The sequence below is a fragment of the Sceloporus occidentalis genome, unplaced genomic scaffold (assembly GCF_023333645.1).
Source record: "Sceloporus occidentalis isolate IW3139 unplaced genomic scaffold, rSceOcc1.0.p SCAF_195, whole genome shotgun sequence".
NCBI classification, from domain to species: Eukaryota; Metazoa; Chordata; class Lepidosauria; order Squamata; family Phrynosomatidae; genus Sceloporus; species Sceloporus occidentalis.
Genome location: NW_028317175.1, coordinates 1,046,303 through 1,062,406, shown reverse-complemented (window position 1 = coordinate 1,062,406; position 16,104 = coordinate 1,046,303). Strand labels below are relative to the sequence as shown.

General features: G+C 36.1%; 1 protein-coding gene across 1 annotated transcript in view; it reads left to right on the top strand.

Moving 5' to 3' along the window:
* The window catches only part of LOC149278299 (sorting nexin-29-like), a 181,406-nt gene that overhangs the window by 152,291 nt on the left and 13,011 nt on the right, over positions 1 to 16,104 (top strand). The window contains exon 20 of the mRNA XM_089502141.1: positions 4,438 to 4,577. Within this exon, the coding sequence (XP_089358267.1) occupies positions 4,438 to 4,577 (140 nt within the window). The remainder of the gene's footprint in view (positions 1 to 4,437; positions 4,578 to 16,104) is intronic.

The window sequence follows — 16,104 nt, the reverse complement described above, 5'->3', positions numbered from 1 at the left end:
ATCCAACCGAATGACTTTATAACCATTCAAAAAACATTTCTCTAGGGAAGGTCACATAAAATGGAGTTTGATTCAAATGTAAATGAAATATTTGATAGAGTTAGAAATTAAAGAGATTCTGTTTTTGGTGGAGTTTTTTTTTTGCAATTTTACAAATGGATGAATGAGCTGATTTTATTTAATGTAACTATTAAAATCAGGGTTGTATGATGATGGAAAGATCCCAACTCACGGGTAGTTTTGTGCATGGCGCCATATTGATCAAGCTGCTTACGGATCAGTGGAAAGAAACATATCAAATAACACATGCACACAACAACCTATCGTGCCATCTTTTATAAATCAAAGCCAATGAAGGACAGCTCCTTGTTGCTTATGCCTTCTTAGGCCCTTATAGAACATTGTTTCTTGAAAGTTTGTTTTGACGTTATATTATTTGATTGATGGTAAACTAGTAGTGGTATACAATTAGTCAGAATAAGCAGTGAATAAGTTATAGTTCTTTACACAGCCCAAACAGCTTTAATACAGAACAGGAAGACCTGCAAAGCTTCAACGCGAGGCAAAAAGGACAAAAGTAATTAAAGCGCCCCTCAATGCAGATCTCCCCAAAGAACAATACCAAATCCAGTATGCACTTACATAATGCTCGAGAGCCATCAGGTTTAAATTTATTTACAATTTTTTAATATCGATTGCTCTCTGGCTCTTTTCTTGCCACATACTGTACATTCTTCATCATATTCTTTTTATCCCTTTTTTTGCCTTTGACATTAAATTTGGCCTTTACATCAATCCTGATTGCTGCTTCGAGGCATATCGCGATTACCTATAACCAGGACCTCTACCTTGTCAAATATCAATATGGACGGTATCAAAATATGCAACCAAAGTCATTGTCCACAACAGGTAGATTTCTATTAGTTATAAATAAAAACAAAACAACAATAGGCTTAAGCAAGCAAACATTTCTAGGAAGCTATGTATGAATAAGATGGTGTGCAATGTCAACAAAACCAAATAACCAAATAATCAAATCCTAAATCTAAGACAAACAGTAAAAATATGCTGAGTGTTTTTAAAACCTTCCAATTTTCTTCCATAAATTAGGTTTGAAAACTGGAGCACAGATTGGCATGACATCAGCTAAAATTTATTTATTCAAAGCTGAATCTATTTTACTAAATCTGTAATGCCTGGGGGTCCCATCCAGAAAAAAAACCAGATTACTTTCCTTTTATATGGGAAAGTTGTGGGAATTATAGTGTTTGAAAAAGGGTATCGTGTGCCAAAACATTCTCTTCTGTGTTAGCCCTATTTTCTCAGCAGGAGCGACTGTGTCACACAGCATCACATCGTGAGCAACAGCTACTGTGGGAAACTCGGTGACAACAATGAGTAATCAGACTAACTTCAATCTTTGTGCATTTATACCGCTTAGGAAGATAAGCCAATATCAAGTGTTTTCTTAGCATTCATTTGCTCCATAAGTCCAGTGATGATTGTTCTTTTACCCTGGAGCTTTCTCCAGCTAGCATCAGTTCTTCAGAACCTTTCAAATCTTCTATAATGTTGTGATATTGTTATTCAGAAATTTCATTGTAACCTATTTAATAGCTTTAATAGCTTAAACAGTTGTCCAAGGTACAAAAAGATATGTATTTGTTATACTAGGCTGCCATTACATTAACTAAGAGTTATGATGTTAAATTGTAGCTTGCTTTATCATGGAATCGCCAGCAAAATTAATATTCTTGCAGCTTGAGGGCGGTGTTTATGCAACTTCACAGATCTCTGGTGAGACTTCACCTAGAGTATTATTATTATGTAGAGTACTAGACATCCCATCTCCATAAGGATTACAGATTTTCTTAAGGGAGTTCCCAACGTATTTAACTTGGAAGAGAGATGCAATAGAAATATTTAAGTACATAAAGGGGTTCAAAAAAAGCACATGAGGAACGTATATACAAGAGAGGAGGAGGGAAATGTTAGGACATATTTTAAAACTAAAGGCTTAGATGTAATGTAGGGAAGTTCTACTTCACTGAGATTGTGCTAGATAAGTGGAACAGCGTTCCAGACATAGTAGAGGTTGGTATTGCAGGGAACAATGAGCAGACTAGATGGGCCAAATGGTTATTATCTGCTTTCAAATTCCATGGGGTTTTCTTCACTAAAAGGTACGTTTAAAGTACCATTTTTTTCTTTACTCTAAACGTTGACTGCCCTGGCGATCTTCTGCTGCGGGAAGAGCTTGGCTGGCCCTGTATAATGCGATATAGGTACATATGACTTGTGTATTATGCGCTTCTTACTTACAGTGCTAGCCCATTAATATTAACAGTGAAGAGAGGAAGTTGATATCGTTATTCTCCTGACAGTTGTCCCTTTAGTGAATCAAGCCTTATGATTCTATGTTGACTCAAAACAAAAAAAAAATCTTGGGCCCTTCTAATTTATCTTTGACCATCTTTGGTATCAGTGGGGACTCGTGTCAAATGTTTTATACATGTGAATTTCTGCAGACTGGTATTACTGTTGAATTTTCTTAGAATTATACAACTTTTGGAGATGATAAAGCAGGTTTACATTTTTGCTCTCTAAACTATAACCATTGTGGAGACAAACCAAACATGAAAACACTTGAGGTTTATTATCCTGTGGTCAGTATTGGATGAATTTCAGACAGTAGTTTGTAACCCCATGTGATTGTGCTACAAATGACTTATATGTAGTAAAGCATCTTTGTTAAAATTCAAGATGAGTTTGACCCACATCCACATTGATGAAGTGTAACATGTGAACAGATTCATTTAGTAAGATTTTTTCCAAGACCATCTTGAAGTACATGTAGAACTCATGGTCGCTTCTTTTGTAATGAAAATGTGATTCTTTTCAGAGAAAATGAAAAGCTTTAAACAATGCAGGGTTTCTTTTTTATAGTGTGGTAAGGGCTGCAAGGTTAAAATAAATAACTCCTGAGAATGTGTTATGTGTAAGAAAAATGTGGAGTTCAACTCTATGCTCTTCCAATGGTTGTTCTCCTTTAAACAGATAAAGCTATAGTGAACTTGGAAATCATTCTGTAAATTAACTGTTGAGTAGCACCTGTTGAGTTGATTGGGTTCTACTGATTGGGTTCCTAACCGACTGAGCTTCACCTGGAAGTTTACGATAAACTTTTATGAATTTTTATAATATGTAGCAAGAAAAACTAACGAATTTGTGTATAAATTAGTCTTAAAATATGATATGATCTTAAGTTACGATGCCCCTTGATCTCCAAGAAAGCAGGTCTGCAGCTACCAGAAGTGCTTGTTTGATGTTATTGCTGCCAAAGGAGGCCCGACCTTTTATAAAATCCAAGGGTTCACTTAGTTTTTCCACCAGCACTGTGAATGTTTAATGAGTGTGATCCATAAAGACATGAATGATTATCGTTGTTGGTGTGTTATTAGCTTAACCAAATTGTGCTTGACTATACTTGTGACTTACATCAGATCACCTGGAGAAGGTAAATATATATATATAGTGTAAAAATGCTTTTAAAAAAATAGACATGTTAATAGTTTATTTTTAGCATTTAACAACGTTCAAAGTGAGTGAAAAGAAGAGAAATCTTAATCAAATCAATATTTGGTGTGACCACCGTTTGCTTTCAAAACAGCATCAATTCTTCCCCACACAGTTTTTTTTAAGGAACTCGGCAGGTAGGTTGTTCCCTTTTTGGAGAACTAACTACAGCTCTTCTGTGGATTTAGACAGCCTCAGTTGTTTCTCTCTCTTTTCATTCCAGACAGAATCAATGATGTTGAGATCAGGGTTCTGTGGGGGCCATACCATCACTTCCAGGACTTCTTGTTCTTCTTTACACTGGATATCATTCTTAATTACTTTGGCTGTATGTTTGGGGTCATTTGCATGCTGCAGAATAAATTTGGGGCCAATTAGATGTGTCCCTGTATCTGCATGCCTTCTCAGCATTGAGGAGACCATTCATTCTGAAGTCTGTTATGAAACCGAAGTCTAGTTTTTTTAAGTCCAGTAACTAAAAAAAATGACTGCACTAAAATGCATTGGAAATGGACTCTAATATGCATTTAACACGAAATAGGGCTAAAGTTATTTAAAAAAATATATATTGTTAAGTTTCGTTTTAAGGGTAAGCAATAAGAAAGGAGGTACTTTCAGCATCGAAAATGGAACTGCTAATGCTACTTGTGCCATGTTGAGACACAGATCACAGTGGTAATCTTTTAAACTAAGTATCTCCAGATCAATTACACTGATTGTTGAATAAACGGCACAAGCTGAAAGTATTTTTAATGAGTTTCAGTAACGAATGTATCTATTGAAAATATACTTTTATATGGTTTAAAACAGACGACCTCAGGATCTTAAAATAGGAATTCTAAGAGTCTTTTTTCCCCCTAGGATGCAAAATTTGTGGAGGAACGAAGGAAGCAACTACAGAATTACTTGAGACATGTAATGAACAAAGTCATTCAGACAGTGCCAGAGTTTGCTGCCAGACCTAACAAAGGAGGCTTGACACAGCTAATGCCGTTCTTTACGTAAGTAACTTTTGTTTTCAATTTGCTTGTTGAAAATGCACCTAAAACATAACAAAATACCTTGTTACACATGCCTATTACTGCTAAAGCTGCTAATTTTATTTAATAGTAATCTTTGTCCTATGTCCAGTGTAATAACAAGCAAACCCGGGGCAAAGAAAAGTAAATGGTTCAATCACTATAGTAACTAATTAAATGTTTCTGATGATTGACCTACTTATACCTCCTCGCACTGGATTTGCTCTTTTTTTTGTTGCACAATCCCTATTGAGTGCCTTTTTAAGCGCTAACACTCATTATATCTACCCAACAGATGCCAGTATGAGAAGGGCCCTGTGGCAAAGTTTTGAGGTATCCCACCACATTTTATGTTCTCGGACCATGTCCTGCTAGGGGTGGTCTATGGGAAGGGAGCAGTGAGGATATGTATGTAATGAGTATATAAGGGTAACGCATCGAGGAACATATGAAAGAGAGCTCTCTTGCATCATACTTCTGATACCTTGTCATAGATCAATATGGAAAGGGGAACTATTAGGCACATCCTTTATATTAGATATATTTTCATTAGGCAGTGGCGTCAAGAGGTGGGCTTGGAGTGCACCTAGTGACACCTTTAGCAGGGTGACACCCGAACTGTGAACTGCGAAAATTTCCTCCATGGACCATGCCTAGGCCTATCCCTGGTTAAAATGAGTGCGTGAGTGTCAGTGTACAGGGTTAAAATAAGTGTTTGTGGAGGTGACCGTGTACAAGTTAAATAACATACCCGATACATTGTGTGCGGGTAAGTTAGTACGTGCATGCGTCTGGGTGTGTGTTATTGTCATTGTCTAGGTATGTGTGTTAGCCTGAGTGTATGCGTGCGTGTGGCCGCAAGCTTTGCGTGTCAGGTGCCTTAGGCAGTTCCTGCAATACCTTGTAATATTATCTGTAGCAGATAGAGGTAGCTTTGACTCTTCCGAGCACTTTGTTTTTCTCTCACACATCTTCAATTGAAATAAAAAAACATGCCCCTTAGGCTCAATACAAATAAAAAGTAGTTGCAGGTAAAATCTACCCAGATGATAGGAAACCTAAGCATGTTTGCAGTCCGAACAGCTTCTTTTTTTTTAAACCGCTTTAATCATACATGATCCGTGTCATTTCTCCCATAAAACATGTTTTAACTTTACATAAAACGTGTGACAGATACCTGCACACCTGTGCCGTTATTATCTTTAGTTTAAAACTTTTAAAAAACCAAAAGCATACAATTTCATGCAAATTTCCAATTATAGTGCTATTAAAAATATAAATAGATAAAAAATAATAAAATAATGAAATCAAATGTCAACCCTTTCGTTGGAACAGGAGATTGAAAGTGTTAAAATGCATGTTTAAAGCAGAATCGTGATCTAATCTATATTGATTTTATATTTCCCTTGTGAATTAAGGCAGAATCATTGATAACCAGAGGTGTTTGAATTAATGCACACCTACGTGTATTTGTGGCTATTTTTTGTACAGTATTTGGTTGCAATCCACTCATTACTCAAGAAGAATCTGCTTAATCTTATCTCCATAAATTGAAAAGGGTGATAAAAGGATTGCGTTTATTTTACTTGAAGGTAATTTTTCATTGACCGACTGAAGGTTACCAAGGTAATATTTGTCGTATGACATGGTTTTATTGACATTCTGTCAATAGAACTGGCAAACAGTCAGAATCCGCATGATTCCTTAAAATCTAGCATGCAAAAAGGTATATCGCATTTTTTGCACATAATGTTGTAGGACACTACATGATCTTCTTTGGTTCACATGACCCAATTTTGGATTTTATGGATGTATTATTTGAAGTCCTCTTAATCTCTTTCACAAACATACGCATACCAAGAAATTCTTTATGGCTGTGAATAATGCATGGCTCAAGTGGACATTTATTTGTAAAGCATTATGTTGTTGGAGTGCATACCTCCCGAGTGTCCCTGTATCTGCTGTTGCCAGCAGTGGGGTTCATGGGTCAGATGGGAGATCATTTGTTGTCCCCTCAGTGGACCAAGGAGCTGTAAAATCAGTAAAGATATGTGCCGTTACAGCACAGACCCCCAGTGCCGCTCCTACGCGGCCACCACTCTCAGCGACACAAGGTGGCTCTTGAGGTATGGCGTGCAGTTGGTCCCGACCATACCTCTTCCAAGGGCAAGCCATTCCCTCGCCTCATCTCCATGGCTGTCTGCTTTAGGCTTAGGGTAGGATACATGAAATAAGGCCACATTTCAAAAATGTTTTGCCTTTTTTACAGACAAGTTGGATCCGTGCTAAGAAACGAGTATTTTCTACTTTCTTATTTAAGACAGCAGCAGAGGAAAAGGGCAAGTATGTGCTCTTCCAAAAGATGAGCTAGGATAATTAGTAATGAATATTAATGTCATTTCACTGTCTAGTGTCAAAAGTGTTAGCTCAAATCAAATAGGCCTAATTCTTGACTCCTGTTTCCAACCACATGCATTTTGTATCAGTCAGAATGTGGCTGTAATGCAAAGCACTTTTAAATGTGAAATCTTTTTTTACCATTGAGGACAGCTTTCAAGTCAAGACGTTGATTTTACAATAAAGTTCAGCTTGATTGTAAGTTTGTATACATAGATATGCATCGGAATACCCGCCAACGTTTCAAAGGGTGTGAGGTGTGGCTGTGAGGCATGACTTTTACGTGACTTTGTGGCCTGTTAATAACTATTAAGGTAATTAAACAAGGTTTCGGGACAGTTTAACACTTACATATAACACTCATACTAACTTTTTGAGCGCCTAGAAAAGAGGGACATAAAGAGAGTCAGAGGGGTTATGGTCTCAAACAGGGACTATTCCACCCAAAAAAGGGCACTTGAATAAATGTGTAATTCTGTTTTAGCCAAAAGTATCTGCTATAGGTTGATACTTTTCATATTCTCTGTATGTTTATCTTTAATTCAGACACAGCCTTGTGCATTCATCTTCCAGGTTTCTATCATTCTTTCTTTGAAATAGTCCTTTTACATTATCCCTTAGTATTCAGTGTCCCAAACTTTGATGTCAAACTATACCCATTCATTTAACAACTACGGCTCTCGCCATCATCAGCCGCAACTTTATTGGACAGCTATGCCTGTCTTCAGGGGCGTAACTAGACGCCTCAGGGCCCGGGTGCGAGAATCTGTTAAGGATTTTTACCCAACAATTTTTTTTCAACTAATTCAACAAATTCAATTTACATATTGAATCATAATCAAAGAAAAAGGGGCGCATGTACAAAGGGCATAATCCAGGGGTGTCCAAGTTTTTTCTGCAGTGGGCCACTTCATCAGAATTGTATACGTGGGAGGGCCGCACTCATTTTTCACTGTGACAAAAAATATGGCCTTTAATAAAATATGCAGATTAAAATAAAGTAAAATGACACAAAACCTTTACTCTTCCTCTCACTGATTTCTGGGCCTTGAAAGTTTTGCGACTACAAATTCAGGATTCCCTAGATTTATTCTAGGGATGAACTAAAATGAAAATTCTGGACCAAAACATTCAGGGTTCACTTAGCCAAAACCGAAAATGACCCCCACCTTTAAAAATAATAATAAAAACTCACATGTTTAATAAAAGTAGGTAACATGCAATTGGACAAAATTAGCAATATGACTTGGCATGATAGGAGTGTGATTGCTGTTAGCCTAGGCAACCAGTAAATGCTGGTACCTAGGCATGATGGGACTGTGCTCGCTGTGATTGCTGTTAGCAATCACACTCCTATCATGCCAAGTCAGCCAGTACATGCTGGTACAGGGTGGCTGTAAGTTATGTGCAGACCCCATACTGCTGGCAGCATCACTACACAAGGGGGGCAGCTAGCTAGGTTTCAGCATGTACTGGCTGACTTGGCATGATAGGAGTGTGATTGCTAACAGCAATCACAGTCCCATCATGCCTAGGTTCCAGCACTTACACATCCATCCAGTAAATGCTGGAACCTAGGCATTATGGGACTGTGATTGCTGTTAGCAATCACACTCTTATCATGCCAAGTCAGCCAGTACATGCTGGTACAGGGTGGCTGTAAGTGCAGACCCCATACTGCTGGCATTATCACTACACAAGGGGGGCAGCTGGCCAGGTTTCAGCATGTACTGGCTGACTTGGCATGATAGGAGTGTGATTGCTAACAGCAATCACAGTCCCATCATGCCTAGGTTCCAGCACTTACACATCCATGCTATCACACACACACACACACTCATTTATTCATATAATCATTAATTCACAGATTCATTCCCTCAATCACACACTCATTCAAACACCCTCCCCACCCCCTTACCTGTACTGCAGCTCCCTCGATGCCGCTCACAGACTTCAGCAGGGGGCGCGGCCTCCCTCTGCCTTCTCTGCTAAAGCACAGAGGAAGTAGGAAGTCACGTGAACTCCGCTTCCTCCGTGCTGTCCAGAAGACCCTCCCACAAGTAAGTAGCAGGGCTTGAGGTGCGGCTCGTGTAAGATCGGTTGCCCTGGCTGCCGATCTTACGCGGGCCGCACCTCGAGGTCTCGCGGGCCGCATTTGGCCCGCGGGCCGCATGTTGGACGCCCCTGCCTTATTTAAAAAAAAAATAACGTAAAAAAAAAAGATTTCGGGCGGCCCCTTGGCTTGGGCCCCCCTGCCGCCGGGGCCCGGTCGCAGTCGCGACCCCTGCGACCCCGGTAGATCCGCCACTGCCTGTCTTAATACATTTGGATTTTCATTTGTATCTCTAAGATATCAATTTATGTCATTGCATCCCGCAAAGGTAGGACAGTGCCTGAAAATTTACACTGCCCTGCTTAAAATGGGACACATCTATGGCGTGTGTAATATTACTACTTAGTATTCCTGGTCATATTACTGGGGGACCTCTGCCATTGTAAAGGGCTAATCTTAATATTATATATAGACTGCTCGGTAATCTATTTAATGTATTGCACATTAGATATACATTGGTTTTACATCCCGTTTAGAAAGGCAATTTAATGGCAATATAGTTAAACAAGCAAAATGCGTGGTGATCAGATTATTGACATTGTGAAACATGGGTCACGTAAGTGCTTTGTCCAAAAATCAATGCAGATTGCTATTCAGTCTAGGCTATGTATTATTAGTATTGAATATTATTACAAATTATCCAGGATTACCAAATTAAGCGTAGTTTACCTCTACACAGAAAATACAGAAATATGTACACTAGAGGAGAAAAAAGAACCAAAAGCTGTTCTGTATTATTTCACGATGGCTCTTTAGTTCTAGAAAAGTTTGTGGTTGCCATTAAACACAATTTCCCAGTGATTTTCTGAAAGCCTTTCTGCTTCGTTCCTAGGCTTTCACTCAAACAAGGAAAACACTAACGGGAAACTACAGAAATGCTGCATGAAATGTATTTTCTACATTTGTACACAACGATGATTATTTATAAAAGCTGTTCTGGTGTAAAGCTTTTAGAACGGTTCACAAAACTTGCATACCTGCACATGTTTTTATTCAGGTTTTAATTAAACTAATGGAAATATGTTGAAATAAAATGACAAAGGGAGATAAAGGTAAATAATAATGCATGAATATCATAATTTAAGAAATTGTATAATGATGTATTTACTGCGAACAATGGATATTGGATCATTTTAAATTGATTCACAAGTAATTGTGTTTAATGAAGAATGACAATAGGTTACATGTTTTATACATGTTCGTGGTCTTGTCTAGTTATCGGTTTTCATTTAGCGCATGCTTATTCCAGGGTATAAAATTATTTTCCAGTTTCTAAATCTACCGTAAAGATATATAAACCAATAGGGATCGCCGCCAAGGCAGAGAGTGCCTATTGCAAGATGAAAGATGGCGTTAGTTTTCATACATTTGAAGTTACAGTCTCTGACTTTAAAATGTGTTTTATGTAAAATGGTAATAGTATTGTTTAATAAATCATATTTGTTCTCATATGTTAGTAAAAAGTCATTGCAGCCTGTTCTATATTATACACATTATACATTATATGAACATATATATAATTATTATATCATATATGCTTGCAGTGTCATCTAGGTACATGAAAGCCATTTAATGGTTGTGTCTGTGACAGCAAGTTTTTATTTTATTTTTTATATACTATATGTATCGGTTTGTCATATCCCCTATACGGTGGAAGCAGTTGTTAATTGTTAGCTATATATATATATATATATATATATATATATATATATATATATATTGTCAGATATTTTCTCATAGAAAACATGTATTCCACATATTCTGTATTTTACATGAAAACAAAATGGAGTCAGATCCATTTTATTTTACTTAATCATGTAGTGATGATTTCTTTTTGTCCTTGTTCCCTCTATAATAGAGAACAAAGGAGTATTCATGTATAATGATGTTTCAGCGTATATATGATACAATTAATGTTATCTTCCATGAGAAAGTTAAGGAGTAGACGCTGCATATCTTTAGAAATGTAAATTGGAATGGGGGATACATGGTAAGACTACCAAGGCCTGAGTTACTATCTAGGAGGTAACACCTGGCGATTAGGGTGACCAAGGATAAATTCCAAACACATATGTAATGGTTTTAAGTTAATTCTTAGACCAGAGCGTCTCTCACAGGTAAATTAAGAAATTACAACGGTGTAAATATGAGTAGAAATCCTAATTTTAATGGGTAAAACCCACCGTTATGATTGGAGAATTCCAATCAAGAGGTGGAGGCTATGATAATAAGCTCTGTTTTTAAGCTTATGTCTTGGATAATTAAAAAAAAAAAGAAAAAGGAAAAGGACGGACTTATTCACCAAATTTACCCCAGAGAATTGGAATCTTAAGATTCTGGCACCATATTTCACTCTTGGAGTTACTTTGAGTTCTAACCTATATCACTGGTAGAAAGTTATATTCTTTTCCACTTAATTTCTTGCCAATGAACCTGGATTAACTTCTACAAGGACCAGTGGGACAACAGCAACAAGTGGTGGTAATTATAATTGTTTTATTATTCTGAATAGAGATGAATTTTGTCTTCTTCGTATAGAATTCCCTGTTTCCGGGAAATTGTATATTGCATTATTGTATATGGCGGCTTGTGAGACTGCAGCTTATAACCCGTGATAATAACAATAATGAAAAGGTATTTTTACCTGTAGATGAAGTTTGACATTATTTGCATCTATTAGGAATTTCACTAATACTCTTAGACACAATTAAATTATTTTTAATTTGTTATATTAGTTGAACTAATATTAGAGAGATAGTGATATTTTTATTACTGCCCTGATTATTATACATTTTTGGTTGCTGAGTGGACTGGAAATTAATTGTGTGTTAGACTCATATAGTACTAATTCATATTGATAACTATCGATAATATATTGTATTTGAATTGATTCATTTTTGACATGTTTTAAGAACTTTGTGTTTTATATTGTGCACTGTGTGACTCATACATAGATTTTATAAATTGTATTCACAATAAATAAATATTTTTATTGACTATCGTGGCGATATCTATCTAATTTGAATTATAATTTTCGGCGATCTGAAAGAATTTAGGATCGGAGATAAAATATAGGTTATCTCCTTAAATTCATATTGTGGATGTGGTACTACAATATTTGATAGCGTCGTTATTTTGCGTATGTGATAAAATATTGGTTTTGCCTATTTTGTCTCATTAATATCCCTAACAATATATAGTTGTTAATTGTTAGCTATATATATATATATACATATATATATATATATATAGCTATATAGGTAAGAGAGAGGTCACTTGCGTTAGTGAACAAAGTTAAATGTATAGATATAAAATGAATGGTTTTTCTATCTGCATTCCCCATAAGCATATAATGAAATATTTTCTTTATTTTAGCAGCCCTGTGATCTCATACTAATCTGCCATTCCTTTGCATGTGTAAGCAGCCATGTATGACCCCAGGGCCACAGCACAAGCAAGTGATAAAAAGTAAAGCTGGCAACTGCTTGCAGATTAGAACCAACCGTTTGTCTTCTTATAAAGCTTCTTATCTGCTGCTTGCCAGTTAACAGCTGCCTACACAATTATTCCCATCACTTTTACAACATTTCATAAGTACGGGCCATAATTATGAATCAACGTATATAGACCATTAAAGAGTGTGTAAGGCTCCTACACACTATTTGTAGCAAATATAACAAAAAAAAAACATAATTACAATTTTAAGATTTCCATTTTCTCAAAGAAAACTTAAATTGCTGGTGTTATATAAATAATTATATATATAAATCTATATATATATTGTGCACACTAAAATCCTATGTATTATTATAATTTTGATAAGAATAATTAGTCATAGCTAAAATGATGCTAATATTCTTCATATACTACTTTCCTCATTACTGCCTTCTGTTTTCAAAATATAATATATAAAAAAAATGTTTTAATTAAATGTAAAAATCAAAATGCTTCCGTTTCCAATTTTTTGTGAAGCTTCCAAACTTTTGATCAGCACAAATAAATCAGCTCCTGACTATGTAAACTTGAAAATGCCTCCCTAAAGAATTTTTTTTTCTCTTCTCCTTATCTTTCACGAGGAAATCTTGTAGAATTAATTAAGTTCTGCCGGTGGATGTAGCAGATTCGCACCTTGCTAGAGTTAATGTGTCACCTGCCATGTGGTAAAACATTGTCTGCTTCAGAGAAACAGCTCACCTTAGGGATGAGACCAACTGTGCTCCAGTCTTGACATGATTAATGGAATCAAATTAGCATCACTTCTTTACCTTTAGTGCCTTGTCTCCTTCAAACTTAAGCTGGCACGGGGATACAAGGCAAAGCTGGTTTCAAAGTTAAATGAATATAGATAAAAAGTCTGACCGTGTGACTGAGATAATATTCCAGAAATCCTTTAACTACTGTTATTTACAAAACAATACAGTTTGACATAATTTGCCTTCATTGATTACAGAATGATATTGAGGTCAGCAGAAAAACATAGACAAATTGAGATAATAGTACTTTGCAATTTTAGATTTTACAGCTTTGGGGGGGTGGGGGGTCAGTTCTTGTCTTGTCCCTAAGACAGATCCTGGATACATTTTAGGGTATAACTCATCTTTTTAATGAATGAATGAGTAATATGATTGATTTATTTCTGATAGTATCCAATATATTTCCAACGGAAGATAAAGTACTAACATGCTACAATCGTTCATCACTGTAAACAAAGTAGCGTATTATCTAATTATATATCTTATTTAATATAGTACAACTATTCAAGTTGTTTTATGGTTTCAAGCTACACCTTCACACAAAAAATGTTAGTACACAACTTAAAAATGTGAATGTTCCATTTTCCACCGACATTTTGCACTTATCTGGGTCTGAATAGAAATAAGTTAAGATGAAAATCCTGCTGTGTTCATTGAAATTCTAAGTTTATTTCCAATGACCTCCAGGCACTGGTCAGTACTTATCATACATGAACATTTTCAGAAATGGCTGCATTTTTCTTTTTAAGAGCTAAATGAACTTCCAATGCCGATGATTTTTTTATGGCACAACCTTAAAGACACTCTATCCATTATATGCATAAGATAGATGTCCCTTTACATGGTGTCTCTTTGATATTTTTATGCATTTGCCCCTTTGCCTGTACCCTGGATATTTTCCATGCTGAAGATGTATTTGGCTGAAATACTGTTTTTTTTTCTTTCAATTGTGCATATAGAATTACTCAGAAGTAGTTTAATATGCATTATTATTTGGAGCGACCCCTGGGACAATAAGCTGTCCTTTTAATACTTATTTTTGCATTCAATGCATGCATATATATAAATGTATATATTATCTAAGTATATTACATAAAGATACAATAAAATACACGTCCAGATGTACCCGCTTAATTTATGGTTATTTGGAGTTATTACAAACACGAGGAATAGTAGCCTCTGAATGGCAGGGGAAAGTGCTGTTATGTTGTTAAAATCTCACTATAGCTATTGAACTGTAACATTTTTGCAAGTTGCATATTTTTAACTACAGTGTGGCCTTGGAAATTCACCAAACTTAGAATCGATGCCAGGCGTAAGTTGACTCTGAAGAAGGCTGTTACGTGATTTAGTTGTTAAGCAAAGCTTGGCAGGTCCTTCGCCAGATGAACTAGAAATACTTAGTATGATGAAGATCAAGGAAATTTGACAGGAAGAAGATAGGCTAGATGTGACCTTCAAGGGATTCTCTATAGATTCAAGCCTGACTGGTGACCATGCAAGCATTACTGTATCACAATAACGTGTTAAGAAAGCCCAGCACGTTGGTGTAGGAACCTGTAGGCTTACCTAAAACAGTTATACGTGTGACTTTCCTGATGAAAAGACACATTTTTATTATTGTAGCACAATATATTGCTGTAAAAACAATGTTTTCATTGTTTTCCTCTCTCAATCAACAGATTTTTTTTCCAAAAAAAAAATAAATCAATTTTGGATACCTCTTGCAATGAATGATTGAAAGGTGATTTCTACCATGCTGGCGTTTTGCAACCCCCCCCCCTGTAAGTCCATGTTGTTATTTTCACAATCATTTCTTCCATCCAAACCTCTTTGTGTCTGAAATAAATCTTTTGCTCAGCAAGTGGCATATATCCCTTTAGTATTCTGGAGGCTTTGACTATATATGATTATAGTCAGTTGACAAAATTACTTTTTTGTTGTTGCCATCTTCTTGGGGAATAAAAGAAAAATCAGGGAAATCATTCTCTGCTTAGGATGACTAATATATTTTCCTATTGGTTCATCAAACAAAAAATTGGTTAAAGTTCAATATAGCTACTGTTCACATTTTGTTTCTAGATGAAAATGAGAATTCATGATGACTTAGATTTGAAATGACATTTATCTCCACGTGTGAGAGAACAGAGGATTTTCAGACCAGTTGGGTGTCGGGTATGGGCTTGTTGACTGAAAACAAATTTTATACCAAGATAACAAACTAGGCATATACAGCGGATATGCGGATTGATGGGTAATAAAATGTAAGTAGAAATTACATTTATACTCCTATTGTGTATAGATGTATATAAAGTAACATAGTAACATAGTTCATAAGGTTGAAAAAAGACCAAAGTCCATCAAGTTCAACCTATATACATATTGTGTCCCTACTGTGTTGATCCAGAGAAAGTATGTAAAGGCAAATGGTGTCTGGACAATTAACAAGAAAAATCCAGAAGGAAATGTGTTTGTAGGGTTGATTGAGAAGACAGAAAAGGACATGGTGGAGAAAACTGACAAAAGGAATGTCAATCGTGATGATGGTGAAGATACCAATGGTTAATTATTTAACATGTTGATGTCTGACACTAAATATTTAGTGTAGAAACATAGAATTTAATGGCAAATCGTCCCATCTTGTCTGCCTGGTTTTCCTGATGTAAAGACTCAGACCTTAATTAGTTCTTGATGTCACTTAGATCAGTCTCAGAATGATTGGTGTATGTACTGATCATTTTAGCAT